The sequence below is a fragment of the Buteo buteo genome, chromosome 13 (assembly GCF_964188355.1).
Source record: "Buteo buteo chromosome 13, bButBut1.hap1.1, whole genome shotgun sequence".
NCBI classification, from domain to species: Eukaryota; Metazoa; Chordata; class Aves; order Accipitriformes; family Accipitridae; genus Buteo; species Buteo buteo.
The window spans coordinates 13,595,669-13,610,225 of record NC_134183.1 but is presented as its reverse complement, the minus strand read 5'-3'; the positions used below and the strand labels follow the sequence as shown (position 1 = coordinate 13,610,225).

The window sequence follows — 14,557 nt, the reverse complement described above, 5'->3', positions numbered from 1 at the left end:
TGGGGTACCGGGTGCCCCTTGCGGGCAGAGGCCATCTGGGCCGGCCAGCCCCTGGCACCGGCCCCACATCCCCTCTCCCACCGCACTGCTCGCCTCTCCCTTGCAGGATCACCCCCACAGTGCTGATGGCCACGCACCGGACCCGGCCTCCGGGCACGGCAGCCAGTGTGACAGCCCCAAGCAGACGGCGGGGCAGGAGAGCCCAACCCTCCCGGTGCCCTCCGCTGTGAAGGTAATGCCTGTGCCTCCAGGCTGCCCAGAAGACAGAACAAGCCCTGGGCACCTGGCTTCATCCAAGCCCGAAGTACCCATGTGCTGCACCCCACATGTGTGGGAGGTCTGGGGGTTTGGCCTTAAAGGCTTGGAATAATGCAGGGAGACAAACCATGTTGCCAAAAACTACAATTTGATTCATTTTGTCACGGTACAAGGTATAGCACTGCACCTTGCTAGAGGCAATTGCTCAGGTCCTGCACTGGAAACGTCCCCTGGGGCTAGGAGCAGAAGGAGATATAAGGCAACACTGAAATACCTTCCTGGTGAGGAGAGTCATTCTCCATCTCATGTGCTGTCCAGCACAACTGAGATGGGACACAGCCCTGAGGGATTCCCCCACTTACAGGCACAGCAGCTCTTGGAGCTGGAGTGTCAGGGTGCCGGCAGGAGCTACCTTTGCTCTGCCCCAGGCCTCTGAGTTCCCACGGGTGTGGCAGAAGCTCTTCTCCCAGCTAATTCCTTTCCTTCTTGGACCAACAGTCCAAATCATCCAGTGATAGCAAGAACCGTCACAAAAAGCCCAAGGACACCAAACCCAAGGTGAAGAAGCTGAAGTATCACCAGTACATCCCTCCAGACCAGAAGGCAGAGAAGTCCCCTCCACCCATGGATTCTGCATATGCCAGACTCCTCCAGCAGCAGCAGCTCTTCCTGCAGCTCCAGATCCTCAGCCAGCAGCAGCAGCAGCAGCAACAGCAGCAGCAGCACTTCAGCTACCCAGGGATGCACCAAGGCCAGCTAAAGTGAGTGGCAATGTGCCAATAACAGGGTTTAGTCCTGTCTCTCTTCCAAACTTTCCCCCGCTGTACCCATTTGTGCCAGTGCAAGGGGGATAGATGCATGCAAGTAAAACATAAAAGCTTGGGTACAGCACAGTCTCCTGCAAAGCCGTTCTGGCTTTGAGCACTGGCTAGGGCATCTGTGACCTGCTGGTGGGTCACCAGCAATCTCCTTACAGCCCATTCTGGTTTTCCTTGGGGTTGGCAATCCTTCAGGTCTCATACAGGAGATAGCAGTCCCAAGGGAGCAAAGAGATGGTATGCTGGGCACAGAGACCCCAGGGGGACAGACAAATTACCCCAAATCTCGTTTGTTATTTCAGGCAATCAAATGAGCAAATCGTCAAAAGTTCAAATTCTTCATCAACTTCTGTCAACAACACCCCTCTTTCTCCTGTGAAAACCACCTTTTCAGGCCAGACTTGTGTCTCATCTATCAAGCCAGGCCCTCTGCCGTCTAACCTGGATGATCTGAAAGTGAGTGCAGATTTTGTCACTGCAGGAGCAGAATCTTGTAGTCTGAATGTGCTTTTCTACCCCTGAAGTGTGTAGTGTAGCGCCACAGGCTGAGCTGGCTGGGGGTGACCGCGTGTTACAGCTCAGCAAACCAGAACCACCATGCTGTGAGCAAACCCAGGAATACATCACACTGGGTCAGACATTGATCACCACGACGGTAACTGAAAACATAGGTTTGCTGCTCTGCAGGTGGCGTGGGGGCACATTGCTCCAGGGCATGTATCAGAAAACCTTAAGTATAACTTGAGATGGCTGCAGGCCAGGCCACCAGGTCAAGGACTAAAGGACTTCTGTGCTGCTGCTTCTGCAGCTCATGGGTCCATACCATCTGTGGGTTTATGGTAGACATCATGGATGCTGCTAGCAGACCAGCCAGAAGCTAGGAGGTCAGCATGGCCTCCACTTAGTGACTCAACTTCTCAGTGGTCATTGCAGCCAGGCCAGCTCAGCTCTCTGCACAAGCAGGTATCTCCTGGAGTCTGCAGCTATGAGCACTGCTTTGAACAGTACCTAAATCTCTCATGTAGGCAAGACAGGCAGAGCACAAGTTCTTTTATACTTTGCTAATGGACCCTCAGCGATGGGGAAGGCCAAGTCCTTTTAGGAGCAGAGACCTGGGGGCAATACTCATTATTCGAGAAAGAAATAAAGTGAGGTAGAAATAACATGAGTTTGGCCATAGCGATGCCCCAGCTCAAATGCCTGAACCATGTGCAGATGCCTGAACATGGAGTATCTGGCTCCAAGGTACACGGTCACATTCTCTGAGCTAAACGATGCCATCAGCTAGTTCCTGGTCTGTGTGGAAGTCCTCTGCTCATGTAGAAACCTACTGCTAGGAAGGGAATCTTGAGTTACCTTCATGGCCCAAGGACCAGTGCTGGTTCATGGAGAGCGGTCACAGTTCCTGGAGGAAGAAGGAAGGTTTCCTGTTAGGAAAGGTCGAGAACCTGCAGGACGTGCGATGGTCAGGGCTGTGCATGGTGACTGCAGATGAGACAGTGAGCACCTGGGGGGGTCAGAGCTTTAAAGCAGGAAGCTGGGAGCCTGTGATCTGAGACTCCTTGTTAGAAATGCTGGGTTTCTGAAGGGCTCATCTGACATTGGGACTGATCATTGGTGACTTTCCTTGCAGGTATCAGAACTGAGACAGCAGCTCCGAATACGAGGCTTGCCTGTGTCAGGTACCAAAACAGCGCTGATGGAACGGCTGCGGCCCTTCCAGGATTGCAGCAGCAACGCGGTGCCAAACTTCAGTGAGATCACCACTGTCACCTTCCCCGTCACTCCGACAAACACCCTCTCAAGTTACCAGTCGCAGTCCTCCACCAGCATGTTATCAAATGGCTTCTACCACTTTGGCAGCACCAGCTCCACCCCACCTATCTCTCCAGCCTCCTCCGACCTCTCTGTGAGTGGCTCTTTGCCAGACACATTCAACGATGGGCCAATGTCTTCTCCACAGTTCGGTCTCCAGCCATCTCCAGTTCATGGCAGTGCTGAAGAAAGTCTCATGAGCAGCATGAATGGAGGGAGCATCCAGCTGGAGCTGGAAGGGATTGACACAGAGAAAGACAAGATGCTGGTGGAGAAGCAGAAGGTCATCAATGAACTGACATGGAAGCTACAGCAAGAACAGAGGCAGGTGGAAGAGCTACGAATGCAGCTCCAGAAGCGAAAGAGAAGCAATGGCCTTGAGGATAAGCAGCAGACTGCTCAGCATTTCTTTGGTGTCCCCATCAAGCAAGAAAACGCAGTGTCCAGCTGTCCGTTTGCATCCAAACAAACTGCCTTGAAAGGCCAAGCCAGCAGCTCGGATAAGTTAAGTAACTGTGGGGTGCCGCAGCTGCCTCACATTGTAAATAGTCACTGCTTGGAGCCTGCAGGGCAAAGCACCCTCACCTCCTCAACATTCCTGAGCCCACAGTGCTCCCCCCAGCACTCTCCGCTCGGGGCTGCAAAGAGCCCCCAGCACATCAGCCTGCCGCCATCCCCCAACAGCCACTATCTCCTCTCGGTGTCCCCCAGCTCACAGGCAGAAGGGCGCAGTGGGTCCCCGCAGACAAACAGTTGCCTTCGCACAGCATCGGTAAGTGGAGAGCACCCCATATGTCATTGCAGTGGTGAATGTGCTGGTGTCTGTGGGCAGTCAGTCAAACATCCCAGTTTGAGTCCTTTCCTATCAGACTGGGACTGTTGGCACCGAGGGTGGGTACCCAGGGGGGCATGGCAGCATGTGGGGCTGCCTGGAAAGGCACAGAGTATCCCAGATGGACAACAGGTTGGAAGCTGATAGCACCACAGGGTCCTTTGCAGGGCACCTCCTGGGGATCTCTGCTCCCACCACACCTAATTGCCCTGGGGGGACACAGCACAGCTCCCATGCCCCGTTCAGACCTAGCACAGCTCCTTCTCCCCTGGGGGACCCTTGGCACAGCTCCCCTTTTCCCCAGGAGACCCCAGCACAGATCTCTCTGTCCCTGGGTGAGCACTGGCAAAGGCCCCTGTGTCCTGGGAGAGTCCTGGCAGAGCATCCTTTGCCCCATGGAGCCCTGGCACAGCTCCCTCTGCCCTGGGGAGAACTGGAACTGCTCCCTCTGCCCCTGGTTAAGCACTGGCACAGCTCCCTCTGCCCCTGGAGGAGTCCTGGCACAGGTCCCTCTGCCCTGGGGGGGCATTGGCACAACTTCTTCTGCCCTAAAAGAGCCCTAACCCAGCTGCCTCTCCCCTCAGGGGGAGGCCCTGGCACAGTTTGCTGTGCCCTTGGGGGAGTCCTGGCACAGCTTCCCCTGCCCCATGGAGCCCTGGAACAGCCCTCTCCACCCTAGGGAAGACCTGGCACAGCTCCCCTTGCCCCATGGAGCCCTGGCACAGCTCTATCCACAGCAGGGAAGCACCAGCACAGATCCCTCAGCGCGAGGGAGAGCCCTGGCACAGGTCCTACACCCCTGGGAGAGCCCCAGTGCAGTGTTGCAGGGCTTTTCAGCATCTTGCTGAGCCATTGCAGCTCCTAACAGTGTGTGAAGGATTTTGACCACTGGGTTGAAGGAGGGCAGTTACCTCGGTATTGTGGTTTAACCCCAGCTGGCAACTAAGCACCATGCAGCTGCTTGCTCACTTCCCCCTCTACCCAGTAGGATGGGGTAGAGAATTGGGAAAAAAAGTAAAACTCGTAGATTGAGATAAAGACAGTTTAAAAGGACAGAAAGGAAGAAAATAACTATAATAATAATAATAAAAGAATTGAAATATACAAAACAAGTGATGCTCAATGCAATTGCTCACCACTCACTGACCAATGCCCAGTTAGCTCCCGAGCAGCGATCTGCCCCGCCCTGGCCAACTGCCCCCAGTTTATATACTGGGCCTGGCATCACATGGCATGGATTATTCCTTTGGTCAGTTTGGGTCAGCTGTCCTGGCTGTGCCCCCCCCTCCCAACTTCTTGTGACCCTCCAGACTTCTTGCTGGCTGGGCATGAGAAGCTGAAAAAAAATCTTTGACTTTTAGTCTAAACACTACTTGGCAACAACTAAAAACATCAGTGTGTTATCAACATTCTTCTCATACTAAATCCAAAGCATAACACTATACCAGCTACTAGAAAGAAAATTAACCCTATCCTAGCTGAAACCAGGACAGCCAGTCATATGGAAAGCCTTTTCTTGGGAAGATAGACCAGGGCTTGCAACTGGGGTCTGCAGTCAGATAGAGCTTGTGCCTCCCCACCAGGCAACCAACACAGCAGAGAGTTGTCCCTTCAGCATCCACCACTCCTCATTCAGCTCTCTGGACAGGTACAAAAGCTTGGAGAGAGGCACATGCTGCTAACACATAAAAGCAGCACAAGCTGCTGCTGATCGCAGCCCCAATTCATCCCAACACCCTACCAGGGTTTCCCAGGCAGCAGCAGCACCTATTATACAGTCTGTAAAACACACACAGTGGTGCAAGGCATGCACACTGCATTCAGGGGAGATGTTCAGGAAGTGCACGCTGAGTGCACAACAGCTGCACAGCAGAGTGACAGCCACACAAATCACGTTCCTGCAGTTAGCACACTGAGGGGTGCAGTGCTGCGAGGTGGCAGAAAGTGGGGCGCAGTGTTGTCTCTAAGCCATTCAGAGGACAGTGAGATAGGTGACGTGGGCAGTTGGCACACAGCTCTGCCAGTGAAGTGAGCAATGGGGAGCTATTTAGGGGGAGAGGGGCAGAGAGACAGAGTGCTGCCAGTGAGATGGGCAGTGGAGTGCAGTGCTGTTGGGGTGAGGTAGGCAGTGGAGCTTGCTGCTGGGGTGAAATGGGCAGTGGGGAGCACTGCTTTGAGTGAGCTGGGCAATGGGGAGCAGTGCTGTGGATAAGCTGGGCAGTGGGGCAGAGAGCAGGGAATGCAGTGGGCTGCAGTGGGTGACCTCAGCAGCGGAGCATGGAGCTGTAGAGGTGAGCTGGCAATGCGGCAGAGCTGTGGGTGCAATAGGCGGTGGGACACAGTGCTGTGAGGCGATACTCCAAGACAGGCAGCAGGGCTGCTCTGGACAACTGGGCAGCCATCAGTGAGCATCAGCAAGGAGCAGCAACACCTTGGGGGCATCTCCAGCTCCTTCCTCACTGCCTGAGCACAAGAGGCATACAGAGGGGATGGCCCCATGGTGTCCTGCAGCTCATCCTGGCTGTGGCACCATCCATCCTGGGCATTCCTCTGCTGCCTGCAAGGGGATCCCAGGGGCAAGGATCCCTCTTCAGCAACAGCTCTGTCTCTGTGCCCAGCATTGGAGTGCTGTCCCCCACAAACCAGGGAAACTGTTCCTCCCAGCTGCCCTCTGCAGAAAGGTGGCCAGGATGTGCATGGCCAAGCTGAATGGTCTCACTGCTGCCCTGGATCCGACCCACCTGCTGGGGCCATGCTTCATCCCCTGGCACTGGTTCTTATGGGATGAGGCAGCTGGGGCCAGGCAGTGGGGAAGGGCACACAAGGGCCTAGAGGTGATGGTCACAGCATGGGGATGAGGTCCCTCGTAGAAGGGGGGACTGGCAAAAAGCTGGCACTGATATGCAGATATTTGGCACAAGCACAGGGAAAGCCTAGGTGCTGACCTGGCAATGACTCTTTTGAGTGGTCTTCCCTGGCCTGGGCTCTGTGAGTTGCCCCTGGACAGGCAGTGGTGGAGAGGGTCCCCAGCAGAGGGGCTGGGAGGCAGCTGGGGAAGTGCTGCATCACTGGCTGGCTGCAGCCGACCACCAGCAGCCTGTTGCTCTCTCCTCCTTGCTCTGCACGTTCATGGCTGGACTGAGCACCAGGATGCTCTGTGGCATCATGACTGTGCTCCAGCAGCGACCGGAGGTCAGCCTGGCCCTGGGTCTCAGAGCTAGCCTGATGGAACTAGTTTACCTCCCTTTCTTCTGCCCAGAGGCCAGCACTTTGTTTAAGCTAATTTGACCCACAAAATCATTAGTTTCCCTGGCACCACACTAGCTTCAACAGGGGTGAAAGAGAGCTGGGCCTCCTGCCATGCCTCCCTGTGCATTGACTCCGTTTCCCTGTATTTCCCCCACGCAGATGGCTACGCAGGCAGGTCAAAAGTTTTCTATTCCATCCCCAAGTTTTTGTAAGTCAAGCCCAGCCCTCTCAGAGGTAAAGCAGCCTCCACCCTATGAGGATGCAGTAAAGCAGGTAACTGCATGATTTTTATTTTCTATAGGGCTAGGGCTGTACAGGGTGTTCTTTTGTGGTTAATACAAATCATCTGCAGGAGTTACAACCCATTTGGGGGTCTCTGGGTAGGACAGGTCTGTTTCCACAAGGCATGGCATTTTCTTGAAGAGTTAGTGGCTGAATGACTGCCACAAAGCAGTCAGACACCACGCTGTGCTGATGAAAGGTGCCAGTCCACCCTGGGGTCCTGACATCGCACACAAATATACCAGGACTTCGGTGTACTCTTCTTTGGCGTGCTCACTATGTGAGAAACACTCTTGAGCATTCCCAAGTCACAGGGAAACCTCACCTTCCCTCTTTAGCCCGTTAGCAAAGTGCCCTGCTCCATGCGATCTGCCTCGTTTAGCCTTATTCTGGAGTGCTGTTTCCACAGGTAGGACTCTCCATCGCCCATGAACCCCTTACTTCTTGTGAGAGTCTGGCAGCAGCTTCAGTGACGGTCATGATGGTGCCTTTAGGAAAATGGAGTGATGCTGTTGGCAGTGATAAAAATGGGCTTATGCTGGCTGGCAGGGAGGTGTGCAGAAAGTCCTTCCAGACTCCAGGGAGAGGAGGATGAAGATGCATGGCTCCCAGGGAGCTGCAGGGAGTGCAAGGAGGCACATGCCAATGCAAGGTGCTGGGTCCAAAGAGTTGGTGTGTCCTGACAGCCCCGGGAAGAGGCAGTCTGTGGTGGCCACTGAGCAGAGGGTCAGCAGCAGGGTGGGGGGAACCTGGCGCCGTGCTCCCCATATCCACCATGCTTGTCCCAGGTCCCTGCAGTGCTCACCTGAACGCTGCTGCCAGCCCAGTGTTGGAGTGGCATCTCTCCTGCATGGGAGAAAGCCGTTTGTGGGGTCTGGAGCCACCTACCTGGCTTGTGGCTGGAGGCACTCTCCTCCTAACGCCCTCTACTCTTTGTCGTTTGCTGCAGCAGATGACACGAAGTCAGCAGATGGACGAGCTCCTGGACGTGCTGATTGAGAGCGGAGGTACGCACTGCTTCCCTGTTCCCCTCCAGGGCTTCCCCTCCAAGCCAGCATCTGTCTGTGGGGCTCAGTGCACTCTGTGCACCCCAGCAGAGCTGCCTGAGTTGAGTACAGCTTTCATTTGCCCTCCCTGTGCCAGCAGACACTGAGATTGAATCCAAAAACATATTGGCCCTCTGGGACCCTGCTCCTGCACATGCAGAGCCGGTGGGGTGCTCTGGGCTTGGTTATCGCCTATGCAGACTGCACAGAGAGAAGGGACAGCAGGGCAGCAGCCCTGTGCACAGCACTGCCAGCACCCTCCCCATGCAGAGATCCCAGTGTCCCCCACCTTTCCCAGTCCTGCCAGTGCCCTCCTGAATGCAAAGTGCTGCCTTTCCCATGCACAACCCATGCTCAGCCCCGTGGGGACAGCTGCCAGTGCTCGTGCCCTAGGGACCATGTCCAAAACCAGGGGAGTCAAGGTCAGAAAGCAGGAACATGTGAGATTTCCCACAGGGAGGGTGGGCAAGCAATGCCAAGGGGATTGAGTGGAAAGCAGGCCTCTGTAGGTATGCCCAAGAGCCCAGCTGGGAGGCTGTGGTGGTGCCCCTGTGCCCAGCAGTGCCAGAGTACCTCAAACCCCTCTCATTCGTTGACAGAAATGCCAGCCAATGCCAAGGAAGATCGGTCCTGCCTCCAGAAAGTACCTCAGATAACGGTGTCTACAGGGAACTCCAGCGCTTCACTCCCGAAGTCATCTGCCCCATTCGAGCAGGTCTCCTCAGCCCAGCTTTCCTTTGAGCACTGTCCAGGCAGCAGCGATGCTCACCTCGAGGTCCTGCTAAATGCCCACAGCCCCCTGGGGAGAGTCAGTGAAATCGCGCTGCTGAAGATGGGGGGAGAAGAGTCCCACTTCGAAGGGATGATAGAGGGGTTCTCTGGCAAAGCTGCAGATGAACTGCTCACCTCCCAGGAGATTTTACAGACTCCTCTCTCACCCATGGAAACACAGCTCTCCCCTTCCCCTGCAGACAGCTCTGGTTTACAAATGAGTTTCACTGAGTCTCCGTGGGAAACAATGGAGTGGCTGGACCTAACCCCCCCCAGCTCTGCCACTGGCTTTGGCTCGCTCACCCCTGCAGGTCCCAGCATCTTCAACATTGATTTCCTAGATGTTACTGATCTCAATCTAAACACCAGCATGGACCTGCACCTGCAGCAGTGGTGAAAGGGAGGGTGGTGGAGGCAGGACATGATAAGCCTGCAGCAGCCAGCACAGTGTTTCTGTCACGCCAAAGAACACACAGGGCTAACGTGCCACATCCAGGGGAAACTGGAGTTATTTTCCCAGCATATAAACTTGTTTGAATTTCCAGTTACTGCAAATTGACAGCACTACAGCTCTGGCACTTTTTGGTTTTCCTCCACCGACACGTGCCCACAGAGGACAACAGTGCCTTTAACAACACTTCTTTAGATTGACAAGAACTTCAGTTTTGTTTCTTTTATCTCCGCCCCCCCCCCCCCCCCCCCCCAGTTTTATCAGTCACTCTCATGAGAACTGGAGCAGCTTGTGACAAAACTGTGTAGTGAGGAAATCTCACCTGGGCAGCAATGGGAAATCATGGAGAGGAGAGCCCATTACTGCCCTCTCCTCTACTCTCCTGCCCGTCCAGCCCTTTAGGCAATCCTGCTGGGCTCATCTTGGCCATGACCAGGCATGGGGCTGTGGGAGCAGGGAGGGTCTGCCCAGCCAGAGCGACAAGCACACTTCTCCGTACAGTCAGGCTCGCCTTGCTTCCTGCCTCCTGCCCCTGAAGCTATGTTGCTCAGTCCCTGCACAGCTCTGCTCCAGGTGGATGAGAGATGGAGACCACCATGTTCATGGTGGCACCTCATCATGTCCTCATGGTGCCCAGGGGGCTGAAAGCCCAGGAGCCATCGCAGCTGCAGTCTGAACTGAATCAGGCTGAAGCCTGTGACCTTGGAGCAGAAAGCTCTGGACATTGGAGGCAGCTGCTCAGGCTGCAGGTGCAGGTATCAAAGGGACGTGGCATCCCAGTGGAGCTGCTGCATCCCAGCTAGTATGGTACAGACAGAGATGTGTAATGTGTTTTGGTCCAAGGTAGGAGCAAGTTGTATGGAAAATACAGCCAGGCTTTGGAGGGGCTGTCCTTTGCACAGCCAGAAGTCAGGATGGATCTCCACCACCTTGCATGACCTGGAAGCAGGTGAAGCCAGAAACGGACACTCAGCAACCGGCGTGTGGGGCAGGGCTGAGTGGGCCCTTGCATGGCTGTGGTTTTGTGTGAGCATCTGCCTTTGTTGCCTCCAATCCTCTGTCATCCATCCCTCCATCCTTCTTCCCATTCCTCCTTGATCCCCAGCAGCCATCCCCTTCTTCCCGAGTTTACTCCAGCATCACTGTTTACTTGGTCCAGAGCAAGGCCATCCGGAGAACAGCTGTGAATCACTGAGCCTGGAGGAGCTAGTTCTCCTGAAGCTGGCAGAGATGGATGCTCCCCTGCAGTGATGCCTCCCATTTGAAGTCACCAGCATTTCTTCTATGAGTCTCTGTGCAATATACTTCCTCAGGCTCTAGCAAGAAGGAGCCTTTGCTTCACTTCTTGGCTTCCACCAAAGAACTTGCTGCAGACTGTTTGACGGACATGTCTACTTCTTTGCAATTCTGGTTTTGCCAAAGTAAATATTGTTGCTGACAAAGATTGTTAAACTATTTACAGACTGAGTGTATTTAATATTTGTGTTACTGGAAGGACAGCACATCGGAGATGCAGCAGCTGGGGAGGAGATCCTGCGTGAGGGGCCTGCAGGCAGTCTGGCCATGGCTCCAGTGGGACACTCCTCCCAGGGATGCTGGAGCTGTTGGAGGAGGCTCTGCAGCCCCTGCTGTGTTTCCAGTTTGTGGTGTTGTTGCATGCTGTATAAAGCACGTGGCAGTAGCTTTCAAGTCACTATTTAAAGCACCACTTTTCTATTGTACAAATGGTCACAGTGCACTGCTAGGATAGACAATCACAGGTTGCATTTTTTTTAAAGAAGTCCTTTTTCTAAGTGAGAGATTTTTCAAAGCCGGTCCATGGAGAATATTAATAGCACTTGAAACAGAGTAGTGTTAGCTGCTACACTGCATCATTGTACAGGGCCTTCCAGATAACTTTCTCCTCTCAGCAAATGTATTTCCTTATTTAAAGGGATGCTGTCAGCTTCAAACTTGTAAGCAAGCACATTTCCTTACCTATGTTACGAGCAACACCTTCATTATTAAAAACCCCTTTGTCTTGCCACTGTGCTCACAGTTTGCTCTTTGATTTCACGGGCTGGGGCAGCCACAGCTGTCCCAGCTGCAAACATTTGGCATCAGATCCGTGCCCTGGGACAGCTACAGTCCTTTCAAGAGCAGAAGTATTTCTTTCACAGCAACAGTTTCTCCTAGAAGACTTCTAAACAAGCTAGCTGGAGTCTCCTGTTTCTGAAGGCTTTTTCTTCTGTTGGTTTAGGTTTCACTTTGTTCTCCTGCAAACCCCACTCCTCGGGTCAGTGTCCTCTTAAAAGGCAGTGGTTGGCACCCTGCTCAAACCCCTTTACATTTTCCAGCAGCCATGCTCCCAGCGGCAGTGGGCTGCTGGCCACAGGGCACTCTGAGAGCACGGGCAGAGCTCTCCCTGCAGCTGAACCTCCCACTGCCCGCAGGTGAGTCGCAGAGCAGGCTGGAGACCTCTCCCCGGGGGTACCCTGGCTCCTTCTCCCCAGTACCCATTAGTGCCAGTTTCCAGATTCATTGCATCTTTCCTTTGGTTAAAAAAGGGTTCCCAGGACATTCACCTACCTGTTTGCAGGGAGGGACTGCCTGTGTGTCCACAGATGGGCTTAAAAAGTGAAATGATCATGAGACACTGCAGAAGTGAATCTGAAAAGATATAGGTGAAAAAATTACTAGTTCCTATGAACATCTTTTAATCTCTACACCCTGCAACTAAGTGTGCTGTGATTAAATGCCTGGACTGAGCCAAGTTATGGTTAGAGAATGAGAAGACAAGCCTCAGTCTAGGATTGTTTCAGGAATACTGGTGGACTGCAGCACTCACGTGTCCCATCTGCCCATTGAGGAAAACCTGCCTGTGTTGTTCAACATGCAGAAGAGGAGCTGGGAGGACGTGCTGCCAGTCTCCCACTGTAAAAAGCAAAGAGCAGGTCGCATGGTACAGGGAGTCACAGCTTTAAAGTGCAGGAAAGATGCTTGTCAGGTGCCAAGATTTGGAGCAGAGTATCTAGGGAGGCTGAGTCCAGACCAAGGTCCTGCTGTGGGGCAGAGAGAGGGATTGCAGGGTCTCCTAAGTTCTCCTTCCAGGACCTGAAGGATACCTGCAGCAGAGATCCTTTGCTGCCTGGAGAAGAGCTCAGCTCAGCTCTGCCCCAGCCATTGGTTCTCCAGCCCCACCAGAGCAGCCTCTTGAGAAAGCACTGGCTGTGCTGGCAGGTACAGGACATGCTCTCCCCTCCCATTGCCTTGGGGTGGTCTAAGCCTTTGATGTGTGGGTGATTTTCCCACACAGGCTGTCCCAAGGGATTTAGGGTCCTGGGGTTTTCCTTCCTGTTGACACCAAGCTGGAGGATTCCAGTGATGTGCCACTGTCCCTGGGCCTTCCTGCCTGAAAAATTCAGGAAATAAAAAGCCAAAAAGTGTTCCAAGAATCAAATTAACATTTTTCATGCCTTTGGCAAGTTTTTTAAATGTGAGATGCCTGGCTCAGTGCACCATTCAGTGTTTCCTCCACGAGAGGCACTGAGACATCAACAGCATCTTTCCACCAGCTCCCAGATCAAGACAGACCATGTTTTAGGTACAGTTTCCCTCCCCAGTGATGTGGGGTAACACCTGTTTCTCAGCCCTTCTGGGCTCAGCAAGGGTACCCTCTGCCCTGGGTGGGGGGGTGTGGGATGAGGAGGTTGCAGAGGTAGGAACTTGGCATGTACCCATCACAGACACCTGCAGCATGAGGGGGACTGAAAGCCCCAAAGCCCAGCGCCACGGCTGTCAGTGCCTTCCACCACCACCCCATCACCCTGTGACACCCACACCAGCATACAACATCCCATCACCAACACCCCATCCCTGTGACACCCACACAAGGACCCCCACTGCACCCCAATGCCACCTCCACACCCACAGCAGCTCCAAGCCCAGTCCTCACCAGCTGCCCGCCGGCCGGGGCCCCTTGGGTTCCTCCTGCGCACAGGCAGCCCTGGCACTTCATCACCCACGCAGAGCCCCCCACTGCCTCCTGCACCAGTGTGTACAGCCCCCCTGTACCTGCTATCCAGCACAGGACCACCTCTCACCCCTCTCTGAGCACACCACCATTCACCACCCATCCAGATCCCTTTGCTCATCCCTGACCAGTTCCCCCAGAGCCTCTATCCTCCTTTCACCCAATCTCACTGGGGGTGGACCAGGGCCACTCCTCACCCATGCATGGACCCTCTGTACCCCCTTGATCTGCTGTCACTCCCGTATCTGCAACACCTAAAAGGAAGGCACCAAAGAAGAAGGACTTCTTCTGGCTGTGCAGGATGCACTGAGGTTCTCAGCGGGCTTCAGCATCGTCGACGTGGTTTTAAAGCCCAGACACTTTTTCACACTGGAGCATTGGTAGTGATACAGCTGCATGGCCAGGTTTTTTTGAGATCACCAGAGCTATCTGCACATCTTGGCCTCCCCATAGGAGGACAAGATGGTCTTCATAGAGATGTTTTTTTTTTTTTATCACAGCACTCCCACCCTCAAGCTTCTACTGACTCGTTGCATGCAAGTCAGGGACTAAGTTCCTTGTATTCCTACCAATTTCTTACACTCAAAATTTTGTTGCATGCAAAAGGAAACATGCTTTTTTACAAAGCCATGAATTTATTGTTAGTTTCATTAACGTCTTAAGAATTGAATCAAAAAAATAGTTTTAGTCCAGTTACAATGACAGTAATAGTTTCTGTTACACACAATTAAAATCAATGCTCACAGACCTCCTTGTACCTACCACCTTTTTGGGGGGCTCTGCTCACCTTCACTACCTCTCTGGGGCTTTCAGCCTGGAGGAGGAGGGTGTGGGGTGCCATGGCATGTGTCAGCATCCTCAGTCTTTGCCAGGAGAAGCAAAGATATTGATATTGATGGGGCTTTCCTCCCCAACTCTACAGTCGGCTATAGGAAACCAGGGTAGTTTTTACACCTCTGCTAACATGCTCATTCTTCCTTGGTGTATAACTCCAGATTACAATTGAATTTACTGTAGTTGGTG

General features: G+C 53.6%; 1 protein-coding gene across 9 annotated transcripts in view; it reads left to right on the top strand.

The window, feature by feature from the left end:
- The window catches only part of MYOCD (myocardin), a 39,660-nt gene extending 28,114 nt beyond the window's left edge, over window positions 1-11,546 (top strand). For 6 of the 9 annotated variants that reach the window (XM_075044839.1, XM_075044843.1, XM_075044845.1 and 3 more), the window contains 7 exons: window positions 107-232; window positions 757-1,019; window positions 1,379-1,532; window positions 2,710-3,663; window positions 7,132-7,245; window positions 8,204-8,261; window positions 8,900-11,546. In XM_075044839.1, the coding sequence (XP_074900940.1) occupies window positions 107-232; window positions 757-1,019; window positions 1,379-1,532; window positions 2,710-3,663; window positions 7,132-7,245; window positions 8,204-8,261; window positions 8,900-9,468 (2,238 nt within the window). In that variant the 3' untranslated portion in view covers window positions 9,469-11,546. The remainder of the gene's footprint in view (window positions 1-106; window positions 233-756; window positions 1,020-1,378; window positions 1,533-2,709; window positions 3,664-7,131; window positions 7,246-8,203; window positions 8,262-8,899) is intronic. The other 3 variants (XM_075044838.1, XM_075044842.1, XM_075044841.1) reach the window with 3 other exon arrangements.
- The last annotated feature ends 3,011 nt before the right edge of the window (window positions 11,547-14,557 follow it).